The sequence below is a fragment of the Barbus barbus genome (genome assembly GCF_936440315.1).
Source record: "Barbus barbus genome assembly, chromosome: 32".
Classification (NCBI taxonomy): Eukaryota; Metazoa; Chordata; class Actinopteri; order Cypriniformes; family Cyprinidae; genus Barbus; species Barbus barbus.
The window spans coordinates 13,595,512-13,615,186 of NC_136760.1; the positions used below are offsets into that span (position 1 = coordinate 13,595,512).

The window sequence follows — 19,675 nt, forward strand, 5'->3', positions numbered from 1 at the left end:
TCAATTGTCATCTTTCCCTTGTTTTTTCACTTTAAACATTTTCTTAAGCAGTGGATTTTACTCTTTTGAAATATGTCTATATATTCAAATGTAAGGGTATCCAGGTAGTCCATAAATGAACCGCAGCTAAAACAAACTATTGATCACACTCCAACAGATGAATAGCTGGTGGACGCAACGACATCAGAATAGCAACAGCTTTTAACACAATACAGCAGTATAATGGCTCCAAACGTCACTTCTCTGCACATCAATTAGACCACTATGTCCTGAAGAGAAACAGGAGCTCTCTGGTGAGCTGAAGTTCTGGAAAAGGTCAAAGGTCTTGGGTTAAGCATGGTGTCAGTGGAGGTCTCCGTGGCTTTTGTGTTGTGCTGTGTGCTGATGAAAGCCAGAGCTCTGGTGAGTATTTCACTACTGACATGTGCTTACTTCCCTGCGTTAACACTAATGCATCTACTGTGGGTTCAGTTTGCACACATTTGTGTAGACTTAACCTTGAGAAAAAGAATGTGCTTAACTGTGTTGAATGTGCATGTGACGTGTACTTCAGATCTGAAGTGTGTGTGTGTGTGTGATTATATTAGTACAGATAATATATTACTTAAATAAAAGAGAGTACACTAACGTACACTTTTAAAAAGAACATTTTGTAATGTCAAAATATTTACAAAAGTTTTACTTCAAAGAACATTTTAAATCACGTTTTATCATCTTTTCTCCTGCTTTAAAGAAGTACACTTTTTGATGAGTTAATATACTTTAATTGTACAAAATTGCAACGTCATTATTAAAAATGTGCAAGTATCAATAGAAATTACATTAAAAACATATTTAGGTTTGCTATTAATGTTTGTCAGTACATTCGGCAGTAACCATATCTATTTCCATTCTGCCTATTTTTCTTTTTATTTATTTAAAAATGACATTCTAACACTAGCATTCTCTATAGCTTACTTTTTCTATTCTATTTACTTGTTTTCTTGTTATTTATTTAAAAAAAGTTACCCTTTAACACTGTGGCCCGGTTTCATAGACAGGGTTTAGCCTAAGCCAGGATTAGGCCATAGTTCAATTAAGACATTTTAGTAATTTTTATAAATGTGCCTTAGAAAAAAACATTACTGGTGTGCATCTTGAGATACAACAAAGGCACTGATATATTTTAAGATCAGTCAGTGCAAGTTTCTTTCAGTTGAAACAGCTCAGAATTTCATTTTAGTCTAGGACTAGGCTTAAGCCTTGTCTGTGAAACCGTTGTTTTTCTATTCTATTTTCTTGTTTTCTTTTTACTTATTATATAAAAAATACCCTCTAACAATAGCATTCTTTATTCTTTTTTCTATTTGATCTACTTGTTTTCTTTTTATCTTATAAGGGGAAACAAACTGCTACATTTACTGCATTAGACTAAGGTGGACTTGTCACAGCACTTACATAATATTGCTCTTTTGTTGGTTTGATTGTGTATAGTGGGTAAAACACTCTGACACACTCTTTGCACATATAAGATATAGTTATATAGATACAGTTATAGTATATACGATATAGTTATATATTTATAGATTATAGTTTAATGGTTCCTTCCTAATTGTGCTTGTCTCTATAACAATTTTGATTCATAGAATTGCCTAAAAAGCATATAAATTTATGTGAAATTAATCACATTTGTTATGATAAAGAATGAGACCATATGAAGTGCAAATATACTGTGAATCTGCAAACATAACTATCAGATCAATATAAATGAATATAAAAAAAATACATAACTTAATCAATGAATGACTGTGCATGCTCTTTTAGAGATATCTCGCTCCCACTGTATATTAAGTGGCCTTAACTGCTATGTACTTACATAAAAAAAATAAGTACAATGTTCATATTGTTCATATTGTGTTGCAAAATAAATTCTGCTGCTATACAGGTAAGGTTAGGGACAAGTTTGGTGGTATGGGTAGGTTAAGGGTGGCTTAAGGGATAAGGGATGGGCCAACAGTGTAATTATAGAAATTAATTACATGCAGGTAATTTTTAAAATATAAGTACAATGTAAAACATGTACACAATAAGTGTGTCACGGTGCACACACGAGGGAGGAACCAGGAACACGCAGACGAGGATATAAACTCAAATAACATTCTTTACTGACATCAAGGCAGGGCAAGACAAGGCAAGGCAGGGTAAGACACAGACATCCAACACCGGGGATAACGAGTAGACCAGACGAAACGCAACTGAACAGACAGAACTAATATACACAGGTAAATCATAGATGAGACGTACACGGCTGGACAAGAATTAGCTAATGATAACATTTAACAAGAACAGGAAACAAACCAAATAAGGAAACATTAGGCGGGAACACATGACAGACACGACAGAACCCTGACAGTACTCCCCCCTCCCGAAAGACTCGTCCCGAGCCTTAACAGTTCCATCGGGGAGGGGGGGGGGGCGCAACAGACAGACAGGACCCATGGCGGAGCAGGGAGCTCAGGAGGCCATGGCAGGTGGTAACTGTGGCCGTGGCATCCTTCTTCGGCCCACACACTCCACCCAGAGCTCTACTACCCCCCCCCAAAATTTCCATGGGGAATCCAGGGGGTATCAGGAGCCCTCCGGGGCTAGACAGACAAAACAGTACAAGACACGACAGAAACCCTCCAGGGTCAGACAAACAGGACATCCCACAGGAACCAGACGCCCTCCTGGGCTGGCTAGGAAGCTGAGTCTTCCTCTGGGCATGACGAGGAGTCAGGGGCCCTCACAGGGTCCCTCAGCAACCTCCTCCACTTCTGCGACAGGGGGGCAAGCGGCTGCGACTGGCCTCCATGGCCACAACTCAAGGAGCCGCCTGCCCCAGACGAGTCTCCATGGACAAGACAAGACATGACATGGTAAGTTTAAAATGTTCCTGTGGGCACAACGAGACATACATACGGCACTCCTGGCCGTGACGTGTGGACTTGATCCACGGAGAGGGTCAGAGGCGGCGGCCGGCAGGCTTGAGTCAGCGGCAATCCGGTGGGCTTGAGTCAGCGGCAATCCGGCGGGCATTGAGTCAGAGGCGGACCGGCGGGCATTGAGTCAGAGGCGGACCGGCGGGCATTGAGTCAGAGGCGGACTGGCGGCGTGCACAGGGGGAGCCGCCGACGGTGGGTGGTCTTTCCCCACGGACGGCGGCGTGATCTCCCGCGAACGGCGGGGTCGGTGAGCCGCGGAAAGCGGCGTGAACTCTCGCGAACGGCGGGCTCGGGGTGAGCGGCGAGGTTGGGAGCCACGGACGGCGGCGGATATCTCCCACGATCGCCGTGTTTGATGAGCCTCGGACAACCGCGAACTTCTCCCCCAATGGGCAGACTAGAGGGCTCCCTGCCAGACAATCCTGCCGAACTCCCACGCCGACTTGCAGTGGGCTAAGGCGGGATGCCGAGCAGCGACTTCCATGCCACGAGGGACAGACAAAACCGGAACAAACAAAAGACTTTTCAAAAACGGAAAACAAAACGAGGTGAAGGGGCGCCGCTTACGGATTTGGTCTGGTCTTCTGTCACGGTGCACACACGAGGGAGGAACCAGGAACACGCAGACGAGGATATAAACTCAAATAACATTCTTTACTGACATCAAGGCAGGGCAAGACAAGGCAAGGCAAGACAAGACAAGGCAAGGCAAGGCAAGGTAAGACACAGACATCCAACACCGGGGATAACGAGTAGACCAGACGAAACGCAACTGAACAGACAGAACTAATATACACAGGTAACGTTAAATCATAGATAATGAGACGAACACGGCTGGACAAGAATTAACTAATGATAACATTTAACAAGAACAGGAAACAAACCAAATAAGGAAACATTAGGCGGGAACACATGACAGACACGACAGAACCCTGACAAAGTGCACTGTACCAAATGATTAATTTAAATGGAGGTAGTAGTTAAGACCTCTTAATATAAAGTGGGACCGATAGCTCTAGTGCTTTTAATCTTCTCTAATGTGACTAAATTATAATGGATTTTTTGCTTTAAATCTAGCTTTGAATCCAATTTAGAATTCAGAGTTATTGAATATTAGTTGAACACAGATGATCATCTTCAGTTAAACAGTTTTCCAAATTGTCTATTTGGATCGATGTCTCATCAGCCACATACATTTTTATTGGTCCATGAGAAGCCTGCAGACACTGTGTGTGTGTGTGTGTGTGTGTGTGTGTGAGAGAGAGAGAGAGAAAGAAATTCCCCAGCCAAGAAACAACTCGGGCATAAGGAAAATCACCCTTTTCACCTTTCACGCTTTCATGATGGTTTTTTTTTTTCATATTTTTGTTAGGTATTATATGTAGAAAGTATATTTTGCTTAAAGTGGTATCAGTAAACTACAAATGTGGAGGCTCAATTAAAAAAAAAAAAAAAAAAAAATCTGTTCTGAAATTTAGCTTCATGGCTGTGCATATGTCTGACTATTGAGGAAATGAAAGTGTCTCTTTGTTTGTCCTGTCAACCTGAATTACTGGCTAATGCATGTACATGTTCAATGAAGCAGAAAATGAGTCTGTCAGAGAGAGATGAACGCTCGATAAACAGACAATTTAGAAACAGTATAAACATGACCCCGAGAAGCACTATTGATCAAGCACACTGCCATGCCACTAATTGCACCTTCAAATTTTCTATGTCTTCCTGGGGTAAACAAAAACACAAATCAAATGAGACAAATGGTTAATTGACTTTTTGCAGTTTTAGTTTTAATCGATTAAGGACTGTGAACTGTAATGATGTGATTATAATGTTGTCTGTGTGTGTATGAAATTTCAAAGCATTATAGAATGGCATTTTTAATTAGAAATTTTTGTGATGCTATTACAAAACAAAACAAACTAAAAAAATTAGAAATACATTCACAATGTCATATGTTACCACTATTATTAATATATTCATTATAATTAAATGCAAGCATTACTGTTACTATTGCTCAAATTAAGGGTTAGAGATCATTTTTGGCTAGTAGCTTTTTTCCCAGTTCTGTGTGCTTCAACTGTGCTGTGAACTATTCCTGAAATCATGTGGCTTGTTGAGGGATGATATTCTATTGTTTGTCTAAGTGACCGGACAATTTGGTGCAAAGCATAAACTCTATATAAACAAGTCATACAGAGACCAAAATATCATAAAGAATTGGATGTGGATTTCTTTTTCAGTAAGAAAACAAACAGGGTCATTTTGGATTTCATGGCGACTTAAATTGTAATTTGTTTAGCGCCCTTTTCTTTCTTTCTTTCTTTCTTTCTTTGTTCTCATGGTCAGAGCTTGAAGTTTTGTTGTGAATGTATTCAGGGCACAAATGCTTCTGTGTTTCTCTACTCGTGAGGATTCATAATGTGCTACAGTGGTGAGGGATGGCCATGGGTGTGGGGTATGTAAGGTTGGATATGCTCTCTCATCCTGAAGAGAGCTTGTCACATACCAGAGGACTGTGCAAATATTTCACAACACTGAGAGACAGCACATCAGCCTAAAAGAAGGTGCGCCAGATAGTGATAGATGGATGATATGTCAATGAGTTCAGCTGAGATTGAGGAAAACCATAAACCATATGCATGAAAACTAAGGGAGGTTGTTGTCAGTCTTTTGTAATCTCACATGTGTAGATGAAATGGTAAAACAACCATTTTTTTCCCCCTACATGTTTATGTATATTATTGTATTCTTTGTTGAGATCATATATTTAAACATGTGAAATTGATTTTTATTATGTATTTTAATAGTTTAAGTTTGAAATTCTTGAAAGAACGTCAGGAACAATAAAAACAATATATAAACATAGAAGGCTTTTAAAATAATGATTAAAGTTTTTTATGTGACATTCATGCATTCATGAATCTACTGACAAACATAACTTTAAAAACTTTAAATATTTAAAATATGTTAACTCTAAATGTAATACTAATCAAGTATTTTATACTTTAGTATGCTAGTTATAAGTGTACGTCATGAAAGCATGACAAATGGTTATTTAAAATGTTTTAAAAAGTGATTTAAAATGTACTTTAAAGCAAAACTTTTTGGATTATAAAATGTCATTTATTGAATTAATTATTATTATCTGCAATTAAAGGTTTTTTCTTTTTTTTTTTACATTTTAAAGATATTAAGAACACTACAGTCGCACATTCAGTACAGTTTAATGCACTTGTTTTTGGGATAACCAAAAGAAAACCACACCATGGGACATAAATGAAAGTGCCCAAATAAAAAGAAGAAAAAATAAATAAATAATGCACATGCATTTAGAAATATAATTTTATCTACCATGTAAAAAATGCATGATAACATTAAGAAAAAAAAATACATTTACCACTATCTTTCAGAATCAAGATATGTTGATTATGATGATACTGTGCTGTTAGTATTCATCATGGTGTGGTGACTAGAATTGTGTAAAGTGAAAAAATGTGGAAGTGAGAGAGTAATGTCCTCTCTTTCTATGTTGCTGTTTTTACAGATCGATTCTGATGATGTCATCACCAGAGATGAACAGATCTTTCTTCTGATTGATGCACGGGCGAGGTGTGAGAGAAGCATCCGTGCACAGTTAGATGGTGTCACAGGTATTATAGTGTATTTCTGCTTGATTTGTGCACTTAATTGTAAGATTGCTTCAGTGAGAAATGTGCATGTAATTGTTGTGTGAGTAAATGACTGTTGTACAATGTCAGAAACACCCCTAACTCTAAGTATAGCCTCTCAAATTATACGGCCTGAGGACAAGCATGCAAATACTTGTTATGATTTTCAATTGAAGAGGAGAAAAAAATATGACTCATATTCTGATATCTACCCTATCTACCATCTCTAATTAAATTAAATGTGTAGTTTGGCATGATATTAAGCAAGAGTTGTTGCGACAAATGGACAAATATACGGAAACAATCAAAAGATGGTATCTTCCTACCTCCACAGATCCAATTTCCTGAAGACAGCGAGATCTATGATTATGGCAAATTAGACTGTGGCCCTGTTTATATGAAGATTTTAAGATAAGAAATATTGATTTGAGCTCAGGTTCCTTTGTTATTCACAGTGATCAGTCACTTTATAGCAGGATATAGAATTGCTTAATTGTGTGATGAATGCAGATCCACTGCTGTTGGGTTATATAAAAAATACACTGGATTTACTTTTGGGTTACTACAGTATATTTTGAGAGATTAATTTGACTTGTCTCCTTCAAACACTTTGTTGGAGAATACTTTGAATGCATGTTTTAGTTAAATATAGATGCATTTCATGTTATACTTTTGGTAAAAATAAAATAAAAATTATATTTGTGTATATTGTCAGAAGATCACTGTGTTCCTGAATGGGATGGGATCATTTGCTGGCCCATGGGAAAGCCCAATCAGACGGTTGCAGTTCTCTGTCCTGAGTACATCTATGACTTCAACCACAAAGGTCTGCTAAACCCCCCTGAACAAAATGAAATGAAACCTGAAGTATGTAACTTCTCCAGCTTTCAAGAAAATGGACCTATGAATGCCTTACTTATATTACTCTGTATTTTAAGCTGGGAGTGTAAAATGTGTTTTAAAGAAAAGTAAAAAAAAAAAAAAAACTGAAAAGTTAACCCTTACAAAAAATGAAAAAGAAAAGAGAAGTATATTTCAAATTTATTTAAGTAAACTTCGGTAAACATACTTATTGCATAAAGTATACAAAAACCATAAAAAATCGATGTACTAGTAGTATACTTTATACTAGTAATATAGTTTCAGTACTTGGAACTAAATGGGCCCACATTTTATTTTATAGAAACAGATTTTTAAGTAAACAAAACGTGATTTTTACCCTCACTAGGCACCCGCTAAGCGCCACTTGGCAGTGTAAGCAAAAACTACACCAAAAGAGGGGGAGAGAGTGCCAGGACCCCTGGATGAATTTCATGGAGGGACCTGAGGAGGAGGACACACTGGAGAAGCCGGTGGAAGTAGAACTCACATTGGAGCTGATGGATGGAGGAGCCAGGGTGGAGATTTGGCTGTGGATCGAGGTTAACAAGGCGATCAATTGAGCGAGGCGAAGCTGGGAGAGTTAGAGACCTAGGCGGAAACAAGGAGATGAAAACCCAGGGTGACAGCAGAGCCATGAAGCGGGATGTAGCAGTAAAAGGGGAGGAGCCTAGCAGCTGGACAGGACCAGTGAGGATGACTAGGTTTAGGATTACCTCCATGGTCAGGACAAGGAAACATGGTATGGCCTCCATGGTTGCGATGCAGGACCTTGAAGGCTGGATGGAACCAGCGGAGATTAAGTTTCCAGACAGGACAGGCGGACAGGACCAGAAGAGAAGGAAGAGCTTCAAGGGTGAGGACACGGGTAGGATGTCCACTTCAGGATGTCAAACTGGATTAGTGCTCCCTCTGGGCCAGACATGGCTGCTGGCGCTGGCTCTAGTTCTGAAACAGATATGGCAACAGGTTCAGGGTCTGAGACAAACATGTCCTCCACTTCTAGCTCCATGACGAACATCTCCACTGGCAAGAAATCAGTGGTGAGTGTGAGCTCTAGGTCTGTGGCGGGTGAGTTGCAATCAAAGCCCTCCTCCACTGCATCCATGGTGAAAGAAAAAAAAATCAATACATTTCACTCGCGTATCATCAAAAGGAAAAGGGATGTTGGTTTTTAACTGTTCATGAAATCCAGTGCAATAAAATGAAATTAACAAACTGACAAGATAACAAGAGTTATTTATGGGCATGTTCCAAAAAAATATGTGGTATGGTCTTCAAGGGAGTGATCATCCTGGGTGAGAAAGAGGAGGTGGACAGCTGCTAGATCCATCTCCTTTTCAGGTCTGGTATTCTGTCACATTGTGAGCATGGCAAGTAGAAGAGATGTGAATCTAAATGCAGCTTTCTCCTTTACTGACACAAAAACCCAAATGATACTAGTATAAACACAGAGAGAGATTACAGGCAAAGTAAACTCAAGATTTTGACACAGACAGTACTTATTGTTCTTATTTAGGTATTATTTTTTATACTTGATATAATCCATTCATTTAAATTGACTTCAACCTAGCTCTTTCCCCTCAGTGGATTTTTTTGATAATCATTTATTTATTATGAGTTACTATTCACTGCAAAGCTGACTTGTTTTTATAAACTTTAATAAGTTTATCAAATAGTATATAAATCATGCTGGAATACTACTGTACCTCTAAGCTGTTAATTTTTGTAAAGGTATGTAATAAGCTGCTATATCAAAAGAGTAAACACAACTACAAGCCAAGTATACTTAGAATATTTAATTATACTTTTCTTAAGTATAACTAGATCAAGGGTGTCAAACCCAGGTCCTGGAAGTCCTGGCCTGCATCCCAATGTGCACACTATCCATCCTAAATTCTATGTGATATTAGTAATTTTCAGTACTATTTAGGGCAGATAGGGTAGATAGTATGCACATTGGGACGCAGGGCTGGAGAGTTTAGCCCCAACGCTAATTAAACACACCTGGACCAACTAATCAAGGTCTTCTAGATTACTAGAAACTTTTAAGGAAGTTATTTTGGAGCTGGTTGGAGCTACACACGGCAGGATAGTGGCCTTCCAGGAGCAGAGTTTGATACATGTGATCCAGATCCAAAGATAAGTTCAAGCACTGGCCAAATATTCTTTGACTTTTCTGGATGTCAGTACAAGCCAAATGTACTTAAGTATAAATTTGTATATATCTGATATGTACGTACATAAAAAGTAGACTGAAAGTACATGCTCTAATTTTTATTAGTATACTAATTAGTGTTGGTATACTTTCTTTTTTGTAAAGGTTGGGACATACCAAGCCGATTTCAAAGAACTAGTGGCAACAAAAGCTGACGATGTTGTCCTCTCTCTTTGGCAGCATCTGGATAAAAACTCTTCACTTGAACACACAGCGCCAGTGTTCTGTGCCTGTGTGAGAGGAATTAGCTGTCTATATTAGCATCTATCAATTAATATTCGTCATTTAAAAGGAGAAACTGAAAATGGATGTACGACATATATGCAGATAAATGTAAACAAAGCAGTGCTTGCTTACCATTTTGAATATAATTTATTTTGATAACTTTCTTCATTTTAAGCTGCTCACGTTGTTATGAAAATATTTCCATATTGGAATGTTTGGGAAAGATCATGTAACATTAGAACAGCCTTCTGTCTGTGCCACCTTAATTTATGTACTAGTTTTCATCACTTTTGCTTGAATTCTCGGACACTGACTTGTTCGCTAAACTGAACATCCAATCAGCTGACCAAATGTCCATCGACTTTTCTTCTACTTTTCTACTTACTACTTTTACTGAAGATGATTGTGTGTTGACCATCTGTGTTGAGATTGTGTGTTTGCGGCAGTTTGCAAATTGGCTTGCTGAAGACATACTCAGCTACACAGCCGTGGCTATGCACGTTGTATTAGCGCTGGCATATCTGCCTATAACAAGTCATATGACATATAGCCTATAACAAGCTCTCACACGTTTACTTTATTAACACAGAGGAGTAAAATTTAAATATGTGGTTTCAACAGTCGATGCATTTACACTTGTCCAGTTTCATCCCAGACCACCTCCTGAACTGTTTTGAGCAGTCGGATTTATGTCTGTCTCTAAAGCATTTCAGAGGCCATTCACAGTTGGTCTTTTCACAATCAGATAGCTATCTGATCAGAGAAAACGTATGAAGTGACCAGATGTAAATAGTCCACAAGTGTATGCTGCCACACTAGCACCAACAACCCCCAGAATTCACAGATCTACATATCCAGTTCATCAGGGGTGCAAATTCTGCCTACCACTCTTGTACGGGTCACCTGCCATGGGCTATTACCAGGAAAAGCTTGAGCAACAAACTGGCCAGATTTGATAACAGCGGTAGGTGCCATGGCCACCTCAGTTGGCTGATCCAGGTCTCTGTGAGCTAGATTAAGGTGTTCAGTTGAGACACATTCTGAACTCCCACCTACATCAATTACGAATGTCTTATCTTTGGACTCCAGAACCTTGAATGGCCCATCGTATGGTGGTTTCAATGGCCCTCTGTGTCATGATCGGCTGAAGGGAAGAGGAAACAAGATGCAAGTGAAATGACAGGGTTTATTGATGAAATGAAGTGAGACACCGACAGGACTGTGGTACTGGAGTGACACAGGAACTGGATGGGCTACACGGTGGAGTGGTGGTGAAGACAGACCCAACGACAACAGGGGAACTCCAGACACGAGACGAGGACGCGACGACACCAACACGAACTCCGATCCACGAACACCAGACGGGACACCAGACGAGAAGACTGGAACACTGTACGTGGGTAGACATCAAGAACAATCTGGCAGAGGAGAGGAATGAGAGAGAGGTATTTATGGTAGAGGAAATGGGCTACAGCTGGCTCAGTGATGAGACACAGCTGAAGGGAGTGAGTGGATGACGGCTCGGCCACGCCCCTGCACGTACAACACGCACGCACATGACAAACCACGGGACGAGGTGAGACCGTGGGTAAGTGAACCGTGACACTCTGTGTGCATAATGTCGAACAAACACAAATTTTGCAGAAGACAGATCATTGGGAACCCAAGCCTTGTTAAGTTTATGCTGGGAGGTGGGCACTGGAACGAAAGAGTCATGGCTTCGCAGAGTGGGATTGTGTTCTGATCCAGACCACAAAGTGTTCATACCAGTAACAAAGTTGCCATGCACCCTAAGTGTCTACCCATAAACAAGCTCTGCTTAACATGCCAGTAAATTCTCCTTAAGGGCCATCTGAAGTCCCAGCAACACCAAAGGGAACTAGTCATTCTTCATGGAGCGGTGAAAATGTTCACACAGGCCGTTTGCTTGTGGATGATAAGATGTTGTGTGATGACGCTTAATGCCCAGATTATGCACAACTGTCACCCAAAGCGCAGACATGAACTGCAAACTGCGATCTGAAGAGATGTCTAACGGGGTGCCAAATCTGGCAATCCAGGTGCCAGTAAAGGCACGTGCAATGTCCGCACATGATGTTGAGAAAAAGGGCACAACTTCTGGCCACCAGTGTGAGCAGGTGAGCGTACCCCCGAGACAGAGGAAGAGGACCAATAAAGTTAAATTATCGAAACTATGTTCCAGTACCTCAAAATTAATCAGCGGTGCTTTAACGTGACCCTGCATTTTCGCTCTTTGGCAGGCGATGCATTAAACAGACCATGCTCTCATTGCATCATTTAAAAGACCATGCTGGACTATTTTTTTTAAACATTGATTTTTGCATTTTTTCCTTTATTAAGATAGGACAGTGTAATGACAGGAAGTAAAGTGGGAGAGAGAGGTGGGGTGGGATCGGGAAAGGTCCGCAAGCCAGGTTTTGATCTCGGGATGCCCGTAGCGCAATGGTGCTTTATGTCAGGGGACAGCCCCAACAGTGAAATCAGAAGCATCTGTAGTAAGAGCAATTGGAATATCTGGAAGTGGATGCACCAACATAGCTGCCTCTGCTAGACCCTGTAACACAGTCCAAAAGGTGTGACAGCAGCAGTTTTTGGAATACCATCCGGGTGGACTAGCACTTGTTGGTCACCTTGCACAAAGTCAACTTTGGAGAAAATGTTTTGCAGGCTAGCCACGCTCAGAAATCTTGAACAAGCAGAACAAGGTAGTGAATAGGAATTGTGGCATCATAATCGTCACACGGTCCGTAACTGCAATCCAACTTAGGCACCATGTGCAAGGGAGAAGCCCAAGGACTATTTGAGAATTGTACAATATCTAATTCTTCCATGTATGCAAACTCAGCTTTAACAACAGCTAATTTAAATTATTCAAGACGGCGAGCGTGAGCATATACAAGCAGACCTGTAGTAAAAATATGATGTTCCACACCATGTTTCTTTGTTGCCAAGGACAGAGTTGACTGAGTTGTCAGAAAACTCAGCGACCATTTGCAAAAACTGCAACTAGACTCTGAAGCATTTGACAAGTTTGTAGTAGAAAAGACGCTGAGCATACATGGAAAAGAATTGAAATCTTTTGCATGGAATAAGCGGCTGTTTTGTGCATCAACAAACCAATTGCACAAAGAAAATCAGCACCCATCAAAGGACGAGCCAACTTAGTCACAACAAAATCCCAAGTGAAACACCGTCCATTAAAACATGGCTTAACTTGCTGCTTACCGTATATTGGGATTTTGCTGCTTTAGCAGCCTCCAGTAAGGGGTTGTCAAGTGGACACGCGTTGAGTGGTGTCACTGGCAGTACACTCACCTGGGCTCCAGTATAATTTCACCCCGATATATTGTCAGTAATGACATGAAGGCAACCAGTATGGACAGTATCCAGAGTATTCACAGACTGCTGACCCCCATGGTAATTGTACCACACACAGTACATGGCAAGCAACGCTTCTTGGCCCTGTCCCCAAAGCAATCATGATAAAAGCATAAACCAGAGTCGTTTTGCTGTGTAGCGCTTGTGCAGTTTGATTTGTTGCAGTTTGATTTGCTAATTGCTGATTTTGACATTTAACAGGGTTACTGCTTACGATTTTGTGGAGCTGCTGAGCAAAACTATTACGAAGTAATACGTTGTGTCATCTGCAGTGATGTCTCACAGCGTGAACTGCGCCTCCACCTGTGCAAACCATGACGCAGCTTGCTGTTCCCAAAACTCTGGTAACTTGAGAGCAAATGCACTGGCTTTCATCCTGTCAAATCACAGCAACAAAAGACTCTGGAATCGTTCAAGAGTATCAGGGTCACTACATGTAGGTGAAGGTGCGATTAAATTAACAAAGACAACATTAAAATTGGATGAAAACCTGTGAACTGGCTATTGCTTTTATGAATTGTGGTGGAAACCCCCCACCACAGGCATCTAAACATCCTTAAATGGGAAACATATCAAGCACCGTATGTGAATTCTGTCACATCTTTGTAGCCACACTATATACTTAAGTATAAGCATTATGGTTTTATGTGCATTTTAGGATACGCATATCGCCACTGTGATTCATCAGGTAATTGGGAGCAGGTGTCCACTATAAACCGGACATGGGCTAACTACATAGAATGCACCACCTACCTGCACACAAACCACAGCGATCGGGAGGTGTGTATTTTTCATAATTCATAGGCAGCTCTTATCCAATTTATGGCATGTATTACATTTCTATTACTCATATTATTGCTCATAGCCATATTATATAAATTTAAGTATGTAACTCATTGGCAGAGTCAAGTAATTGACATCACCTGGAAGATGGCTTAACAAAATTGAAACAAAATGGTTATAATTTCAATACTCAGAATTTAATAGATTAAATTGAAAGAGGGACCTGAACCATTTCTTTAGACCAGAATATCATAGATAGTTTGAAGTGTACTCTTTTTACATGGTTCAGTCACCAAACACCTAAAGCAACACACACACAAAAAATGTCCAAAAGGAATAAAATAAGAGCATGGACTAAAATGGACAGGCATTTACAGTCACATGTACATACACTCAATAATATGTGTACTATTTTGCTGTATTTATTTAGGAGATCTTTGAGCGACTCTATCTCATGTACACTATTGGATACTCCATATCACTGGCGGCATTACTGGTGGCTGTGTTTATCCTTTGCTATTTTAAGTAAGTGCAAATTAACATTTAGACAAGATAAATATCAAGTTTTTAATGTAAGAGTAGCATTGAATATGATATCCACGTGTTCAGATACAGACTTATGATATATCTTTGCTATGATCTGATCAGACAGTCAGCAGGTCCTCTGCTCACTGAGGAAGCAGGGAATAGTTGTAATTTACCCATGCAGAACCAAAACTTTACATTGTTCACACTAGTAATTAATAACAAGAATCAAGTAATTGTAAAATTACATAAAAAGATGTACTTAAGTCATACTTTAAGTGGGTCAAAAACACCCGTAAGTTCAATTAATTGCACTTACAAAAAAAGTTACAATTCATCATGAAAGCAATCTGGATATACTACATCTGCATTGTCATGTGTACAGTATGAGACAATGAAATTAATCATTTTATACAACTACTTCAAAGTCAATTTGATTATTCTCCTTTCTCTGTTTCTATTTTTTCTATAGACGTCTCCATTGCACCCGTAACTACATCCACATACACCTCTTCACCTCATTCATATGCCGAGCAATCAGTATATTTGTGAAAGATGCCGTTCTTTATACTGTCACAGATGAAGGCAAATTAGAAGATGGGGCCATTGGACAAAGACCCTACATGGTACTCACAAAAACACATTTGCACATGAATACATAAATACATTACATAAATAACACAAAGTGTCTGCAGAACCCAACATTGGTTTTATTGTTCTAACAGGTGGGCTGCAAGGTTGCTGTGACCCTCTTCCTGTATCTCTTGGCAACCAATCATTATTGGATCCTGGTGGAGGGTCTGTATTTGCATAGTCTGATCTTCATGGCCTTCCTGTCTGATAAAAACTGTCTGTGGGCTTTAACAATCATAGGCTGGGGTGAGTTGCCACTTTTGATTTGAAGATAGCATTTGATAGTAACATTTTGTAGAGCAATACATTATGGCTTCGAGGGTGCAAAACGTAGATAGTATTCTCCTTTAAAATCCTGCTTCAGTCTCACTTGCTTCCTCTTTCATAGGAATACCTGCAGTGTTTGTATCCATATGGGTCAGTGCCCGGGTGTCTCTGGCAGACACACAGTAGGTATACACACACAAACAGTGCCTACATACAAAGGTTTCTGTTAAAGCTCTTAATGTTAACACCTTGGAATATGATCTCCTGAGTTCACTGCCTTTGGCTCGAGGCTCTGGGATTGGCCCTAACATCCCCACAACCCTACATAGCACATGCAGTTTGGAGAGTAAATGTATTATCTTCTGGGTGTTGAGCTTTGTTTGGCTTGCACTTTTAGGCCAAATAGGTCCCATTAAACCACAAAACTTTTTTCCAAAAGGTTTAGGTTTTGTCACATAGTTTTTAGCAAATTCCGGGCAAGACCTAATATTGGCCATTCTAAAAATAGTCTCTGGCTGAACCTGTGAAGTCAAGATATTTATGGTGCGTTCAAGCAGTTGTTTAAGTACTTCATGTTTTTATCCATATATTTATTCATCAGCTATATTAAGCAGTGGTTTGCTGCAGGGTTCTATTCTTTGATCAAAATTATTTTCACTGTATTTGTTTCCATTTGTTTACTTTTTTTATTTTTTTAAACACAATATTTCCTATAACTTATATGCTGATAATGCACAACTTTATATTATACTCATTCCATGTGGTTCTTCATTATTTAGTTTCTTTGTTGGGCCTACATTGTTTAGGTAAGACTAAAGCCTGGATGTCTAGTAACTTCCACCATGTTAGCACAAATAAGGCTTTTCTGAGGTAAGAATTTTGGTAACAATTTACAATGAGGTTTCATTTGTTAAAATCAGTTATCTATATTAGTTAACATACACAATAGTTATACAAAAGTTGTATCTTTTATTATTAGTTAATGCAATGTGAACTAATAACCCTACGGTGGCCAAGAAGTGCAAAACAAATCACGATTCTGAAAACAAAATAACAAATTACAAACGCAAATGCAAATCTAAAAAACAATAACAATTCAGAAAACACAATGACAAATCTGAAAACAAATTAACAAATCCGAAATATTCCCAAACCAATACTTTATTTTCAACTTTTGGATTATTTCCTTAATTTTCATTGAAAATAAATGCCTTTCGATGCGATACGAGATTTGAAAAGGAAGAAAAAAAAAAAGTTTAGCAAAAGGCAGACTCGAACCCAGGTCGATCATGTCCATAGACTCAACAACACACACTCTACCATCTGCACCACTAGAGCTGACGCTTTAAATAATTGACTCTGCTGTTCTTCTTCTCGTTCTTCCTGTACACCTTGATTGACAGATATCTTGTCCAATCAGCGATGAGTAATCTATTCCCAAACCAATGGCGCTGTCTCAAACTATACCTACCTCTTCCGTTTTGTCTGATTTGTTCATTTGTTTTCGGATTTGTCATTGTGTTTTCTTATTGTTATAATGTTTTCGGAATTATTGTTGTGTTTTCTGAATTGTTATTTTGTTTTCAGATTCGTGATTTGTTTTGCACTTCTCGGCCACCGTAAATAACTAATAACATTAATATCATTTTTATTAACTAACATTAGCAAAGGTTAATAAATGCTGTATAAATATATTATTAATTGTTAGTTCATGTTAGCTAATGCATTAACTAAATGTAATAAAGTAAACCTTATTGTAAATGGTTTCCAGAAATGCAAATGGTAGATCAGTGTAGTCAAAAACACACACGGTCCTGCGATTAAAATATCCTCAGTCACAGACATCTGCATTCGGAAGGGATTAGATTTCTCAAAGAACCATTGAGTTTATTGAAAAAGTAAGTCATTTGCTCTGGACTTTTTATAGAGGATGTGTGAGGAAAATATTCAAGAAAAACTCTTGAATTTTGTTTTATACTGAACTGTGTAATGAGTGTCCAAGTGTAAAACAAGTTTTAAATAATTAATATTAATTTCACACTGGAACACAGTAACATAAAGATAATATGCTTTCTAAAGCATTGAAGGTTGGGTTTCTTCATCTCTAGGTGCTGGGATATAAGCGCCGGCAATCTCAAATGGATCTATCAAGTACCTATCCTGGCAGCCATTGTTGTAAGAAAATATATATTTTTAATTAATACTAATAATAATTCAAATCTTTAAATTAAATATAACAAAAATATGTACTTTATAAAATGGAAAATATATTATCCATATTTTATAAACACTAAACGCTTCCCATCAGAAAATCCCTACTTAAGTCACTTATTTTTGTGTTTTATTTATCTAGGTAAACTTCTTTCTCTTCCTCAATATCATCAGGGTTCTGGCCTCTAAGTTGTGGGAAACAAACACTGGAAAACTAGATCCTAGACAGCAGTACAGGTTAGAAATTACCACACACACACACACACACACACACACACACTCACACGTGCATGATTACGCATGTAAACACACATGTGATTTGTAGTGATTTGTTTGCTGTTTGTTGTATAGGAAACTGCTGAAGTCAACCCTGGTGTTGATGCCACTGTTTGGAGTTCATTACATGCTGTTCATGGCTCTTCCATACACTGAGGTCACAGGTCTGCTGTGGCAGATTCAGATGCATTATGAGATGCTCTTCAACTCTTCACAGGTTTAGTATAGTTTTCAAAAAAAAAAGAAAAAAAAAATCAGATCCACTCAGCTGGGGTCAGGGGTCTCCTTTGACCTGGCAAGTTTTCCCCAAGGACATTTTTAAACCTATAATCTGCAAGTAAATTACTTTGGGATTCGATTTCTAAAAATGGAATCATCATTGAAACAGTTATGTTCACAGTGACAATGATTTACACTTTCCATAGAAGTTTAATTAACTGATTAATTTTCAGTAAAAATTTATTAATTAAAATGACAGGGTTACACTTTACATGCATTAACTGACATTAACTAACAGTGAACAATTAATTGCATATGGATTTATTAATATTTGTTTACATTAGTCAATAAAATACTAATTTTTATTGTTACTGTAGTTCATGTTAACTCAGGTCCTTAAAATAAAACATATTTTAAACATACAAATGACTTGTCAATGGAGCTTTTCATGTTGCTTTAATTTGGTTAGGGAACATGAAGCATCATTCATGGTTGCTGCCCTGACAAATTGCATGCTTTTTCTCGTTATGATTTCACTGGAATTTTTCATTACATTTCCACAGGGTTTCTTTGTGGCATTTATTTACTGCTTCTGCAATGGGGAGGTGAGTGTTTCACACTTTAGATTTATACGTGTGTATTGTACTTACTGTATTTACCCAGTGTGACTTGATGGTGTGAACTTGAACAATTCAATAAGCTTTCTTTGAAAATGCAGGTTTAAATGATAAGTTCACCTTTTTCAGTCGAAAATAAATTAGTTCTTTTGAGGAAAACATTCCAGGATTTTTCTCCATGGACTCCAATGCCGCATGACAAAATAACCTTCATACACTAGATAGTATAGAATAAATGGTTTTCATTTGGGACACAACTTGTATATTGTATATGACTATATTTTAGCATGTGTGTGCCAGTGTCTTAGCCCTTTTTCTCCTTTCTTTCTTTTTTTGTCTCTCCATCATGAACAGGTGCAGGCAGAGGTTAAGAAGGCTTGGCTGAGGCGCAGTCTTGCAATAGACCTGAAGCAGAAAGCTCGTGTCAACAGCAGCGCGGGATGTGGGAGTGGCTACTCTGGAGGTATGATGTCACACACCACAACGCACAGTGTGTGTCTCAGTGTCAGCGGCACCAAAGGCCTGCCTCTGGGGACCATGGGGGTCAAAGGACGATCACGTCTCCACAATTCAGGAAACTTACCTGGGTATGCGCCTCACGACACAGAGACTGTGCTTTTTACAGTGCGGCAGCATGAGCTGGTTCTGAGGCAGAATGATGGGAAAAGGTCTCCATGCAAGCAGACCAGCAGGAATGCAGAGGAAAGCGAGCATGATTTTGAGCCATATTTTGTAGCAGATGATGAACATTCAGGATCCATGTCTTGGAAAGAACTGGAAACAATGCTTTGA

At 38.9% G+C, this 19,675-nt stretch overlaps 1 protein-coding gene across 1 annotated transcript; it reads left to right on the forward strand.

Annotated features, from left to right (window-relative positions):
• Positions 1-336: 336 nt before the first annotated feature.
• LOC306851972 (parathyroid hormone/parathyroid hormone-related peptide receptor-like) lies at positions 337-19,675 on the forward strand (the record flags this gene model as incomplete). The annotated part of the gene is made up of 13 exons (XM_079388521.1): positions 337-402; positions 6,508-6,613; positions 7,347-7,457; positions 14,011-14,132; positions 14,566-14,660; positions 15,133-15,286; positions 15,386-15,539; positions 15,682-15,742; positions 17,669-17,735; positions 17,914-18,008; positions 18,123-18,264; positions 18,830-18,871; positions 19,238-19,675. 13 exons carry the CDS (start codon positions 337-339, stop codon positions 19,673-19,675), a joined length of 1,653 nt encoding a protein of 550 aa, XP_079244647.1.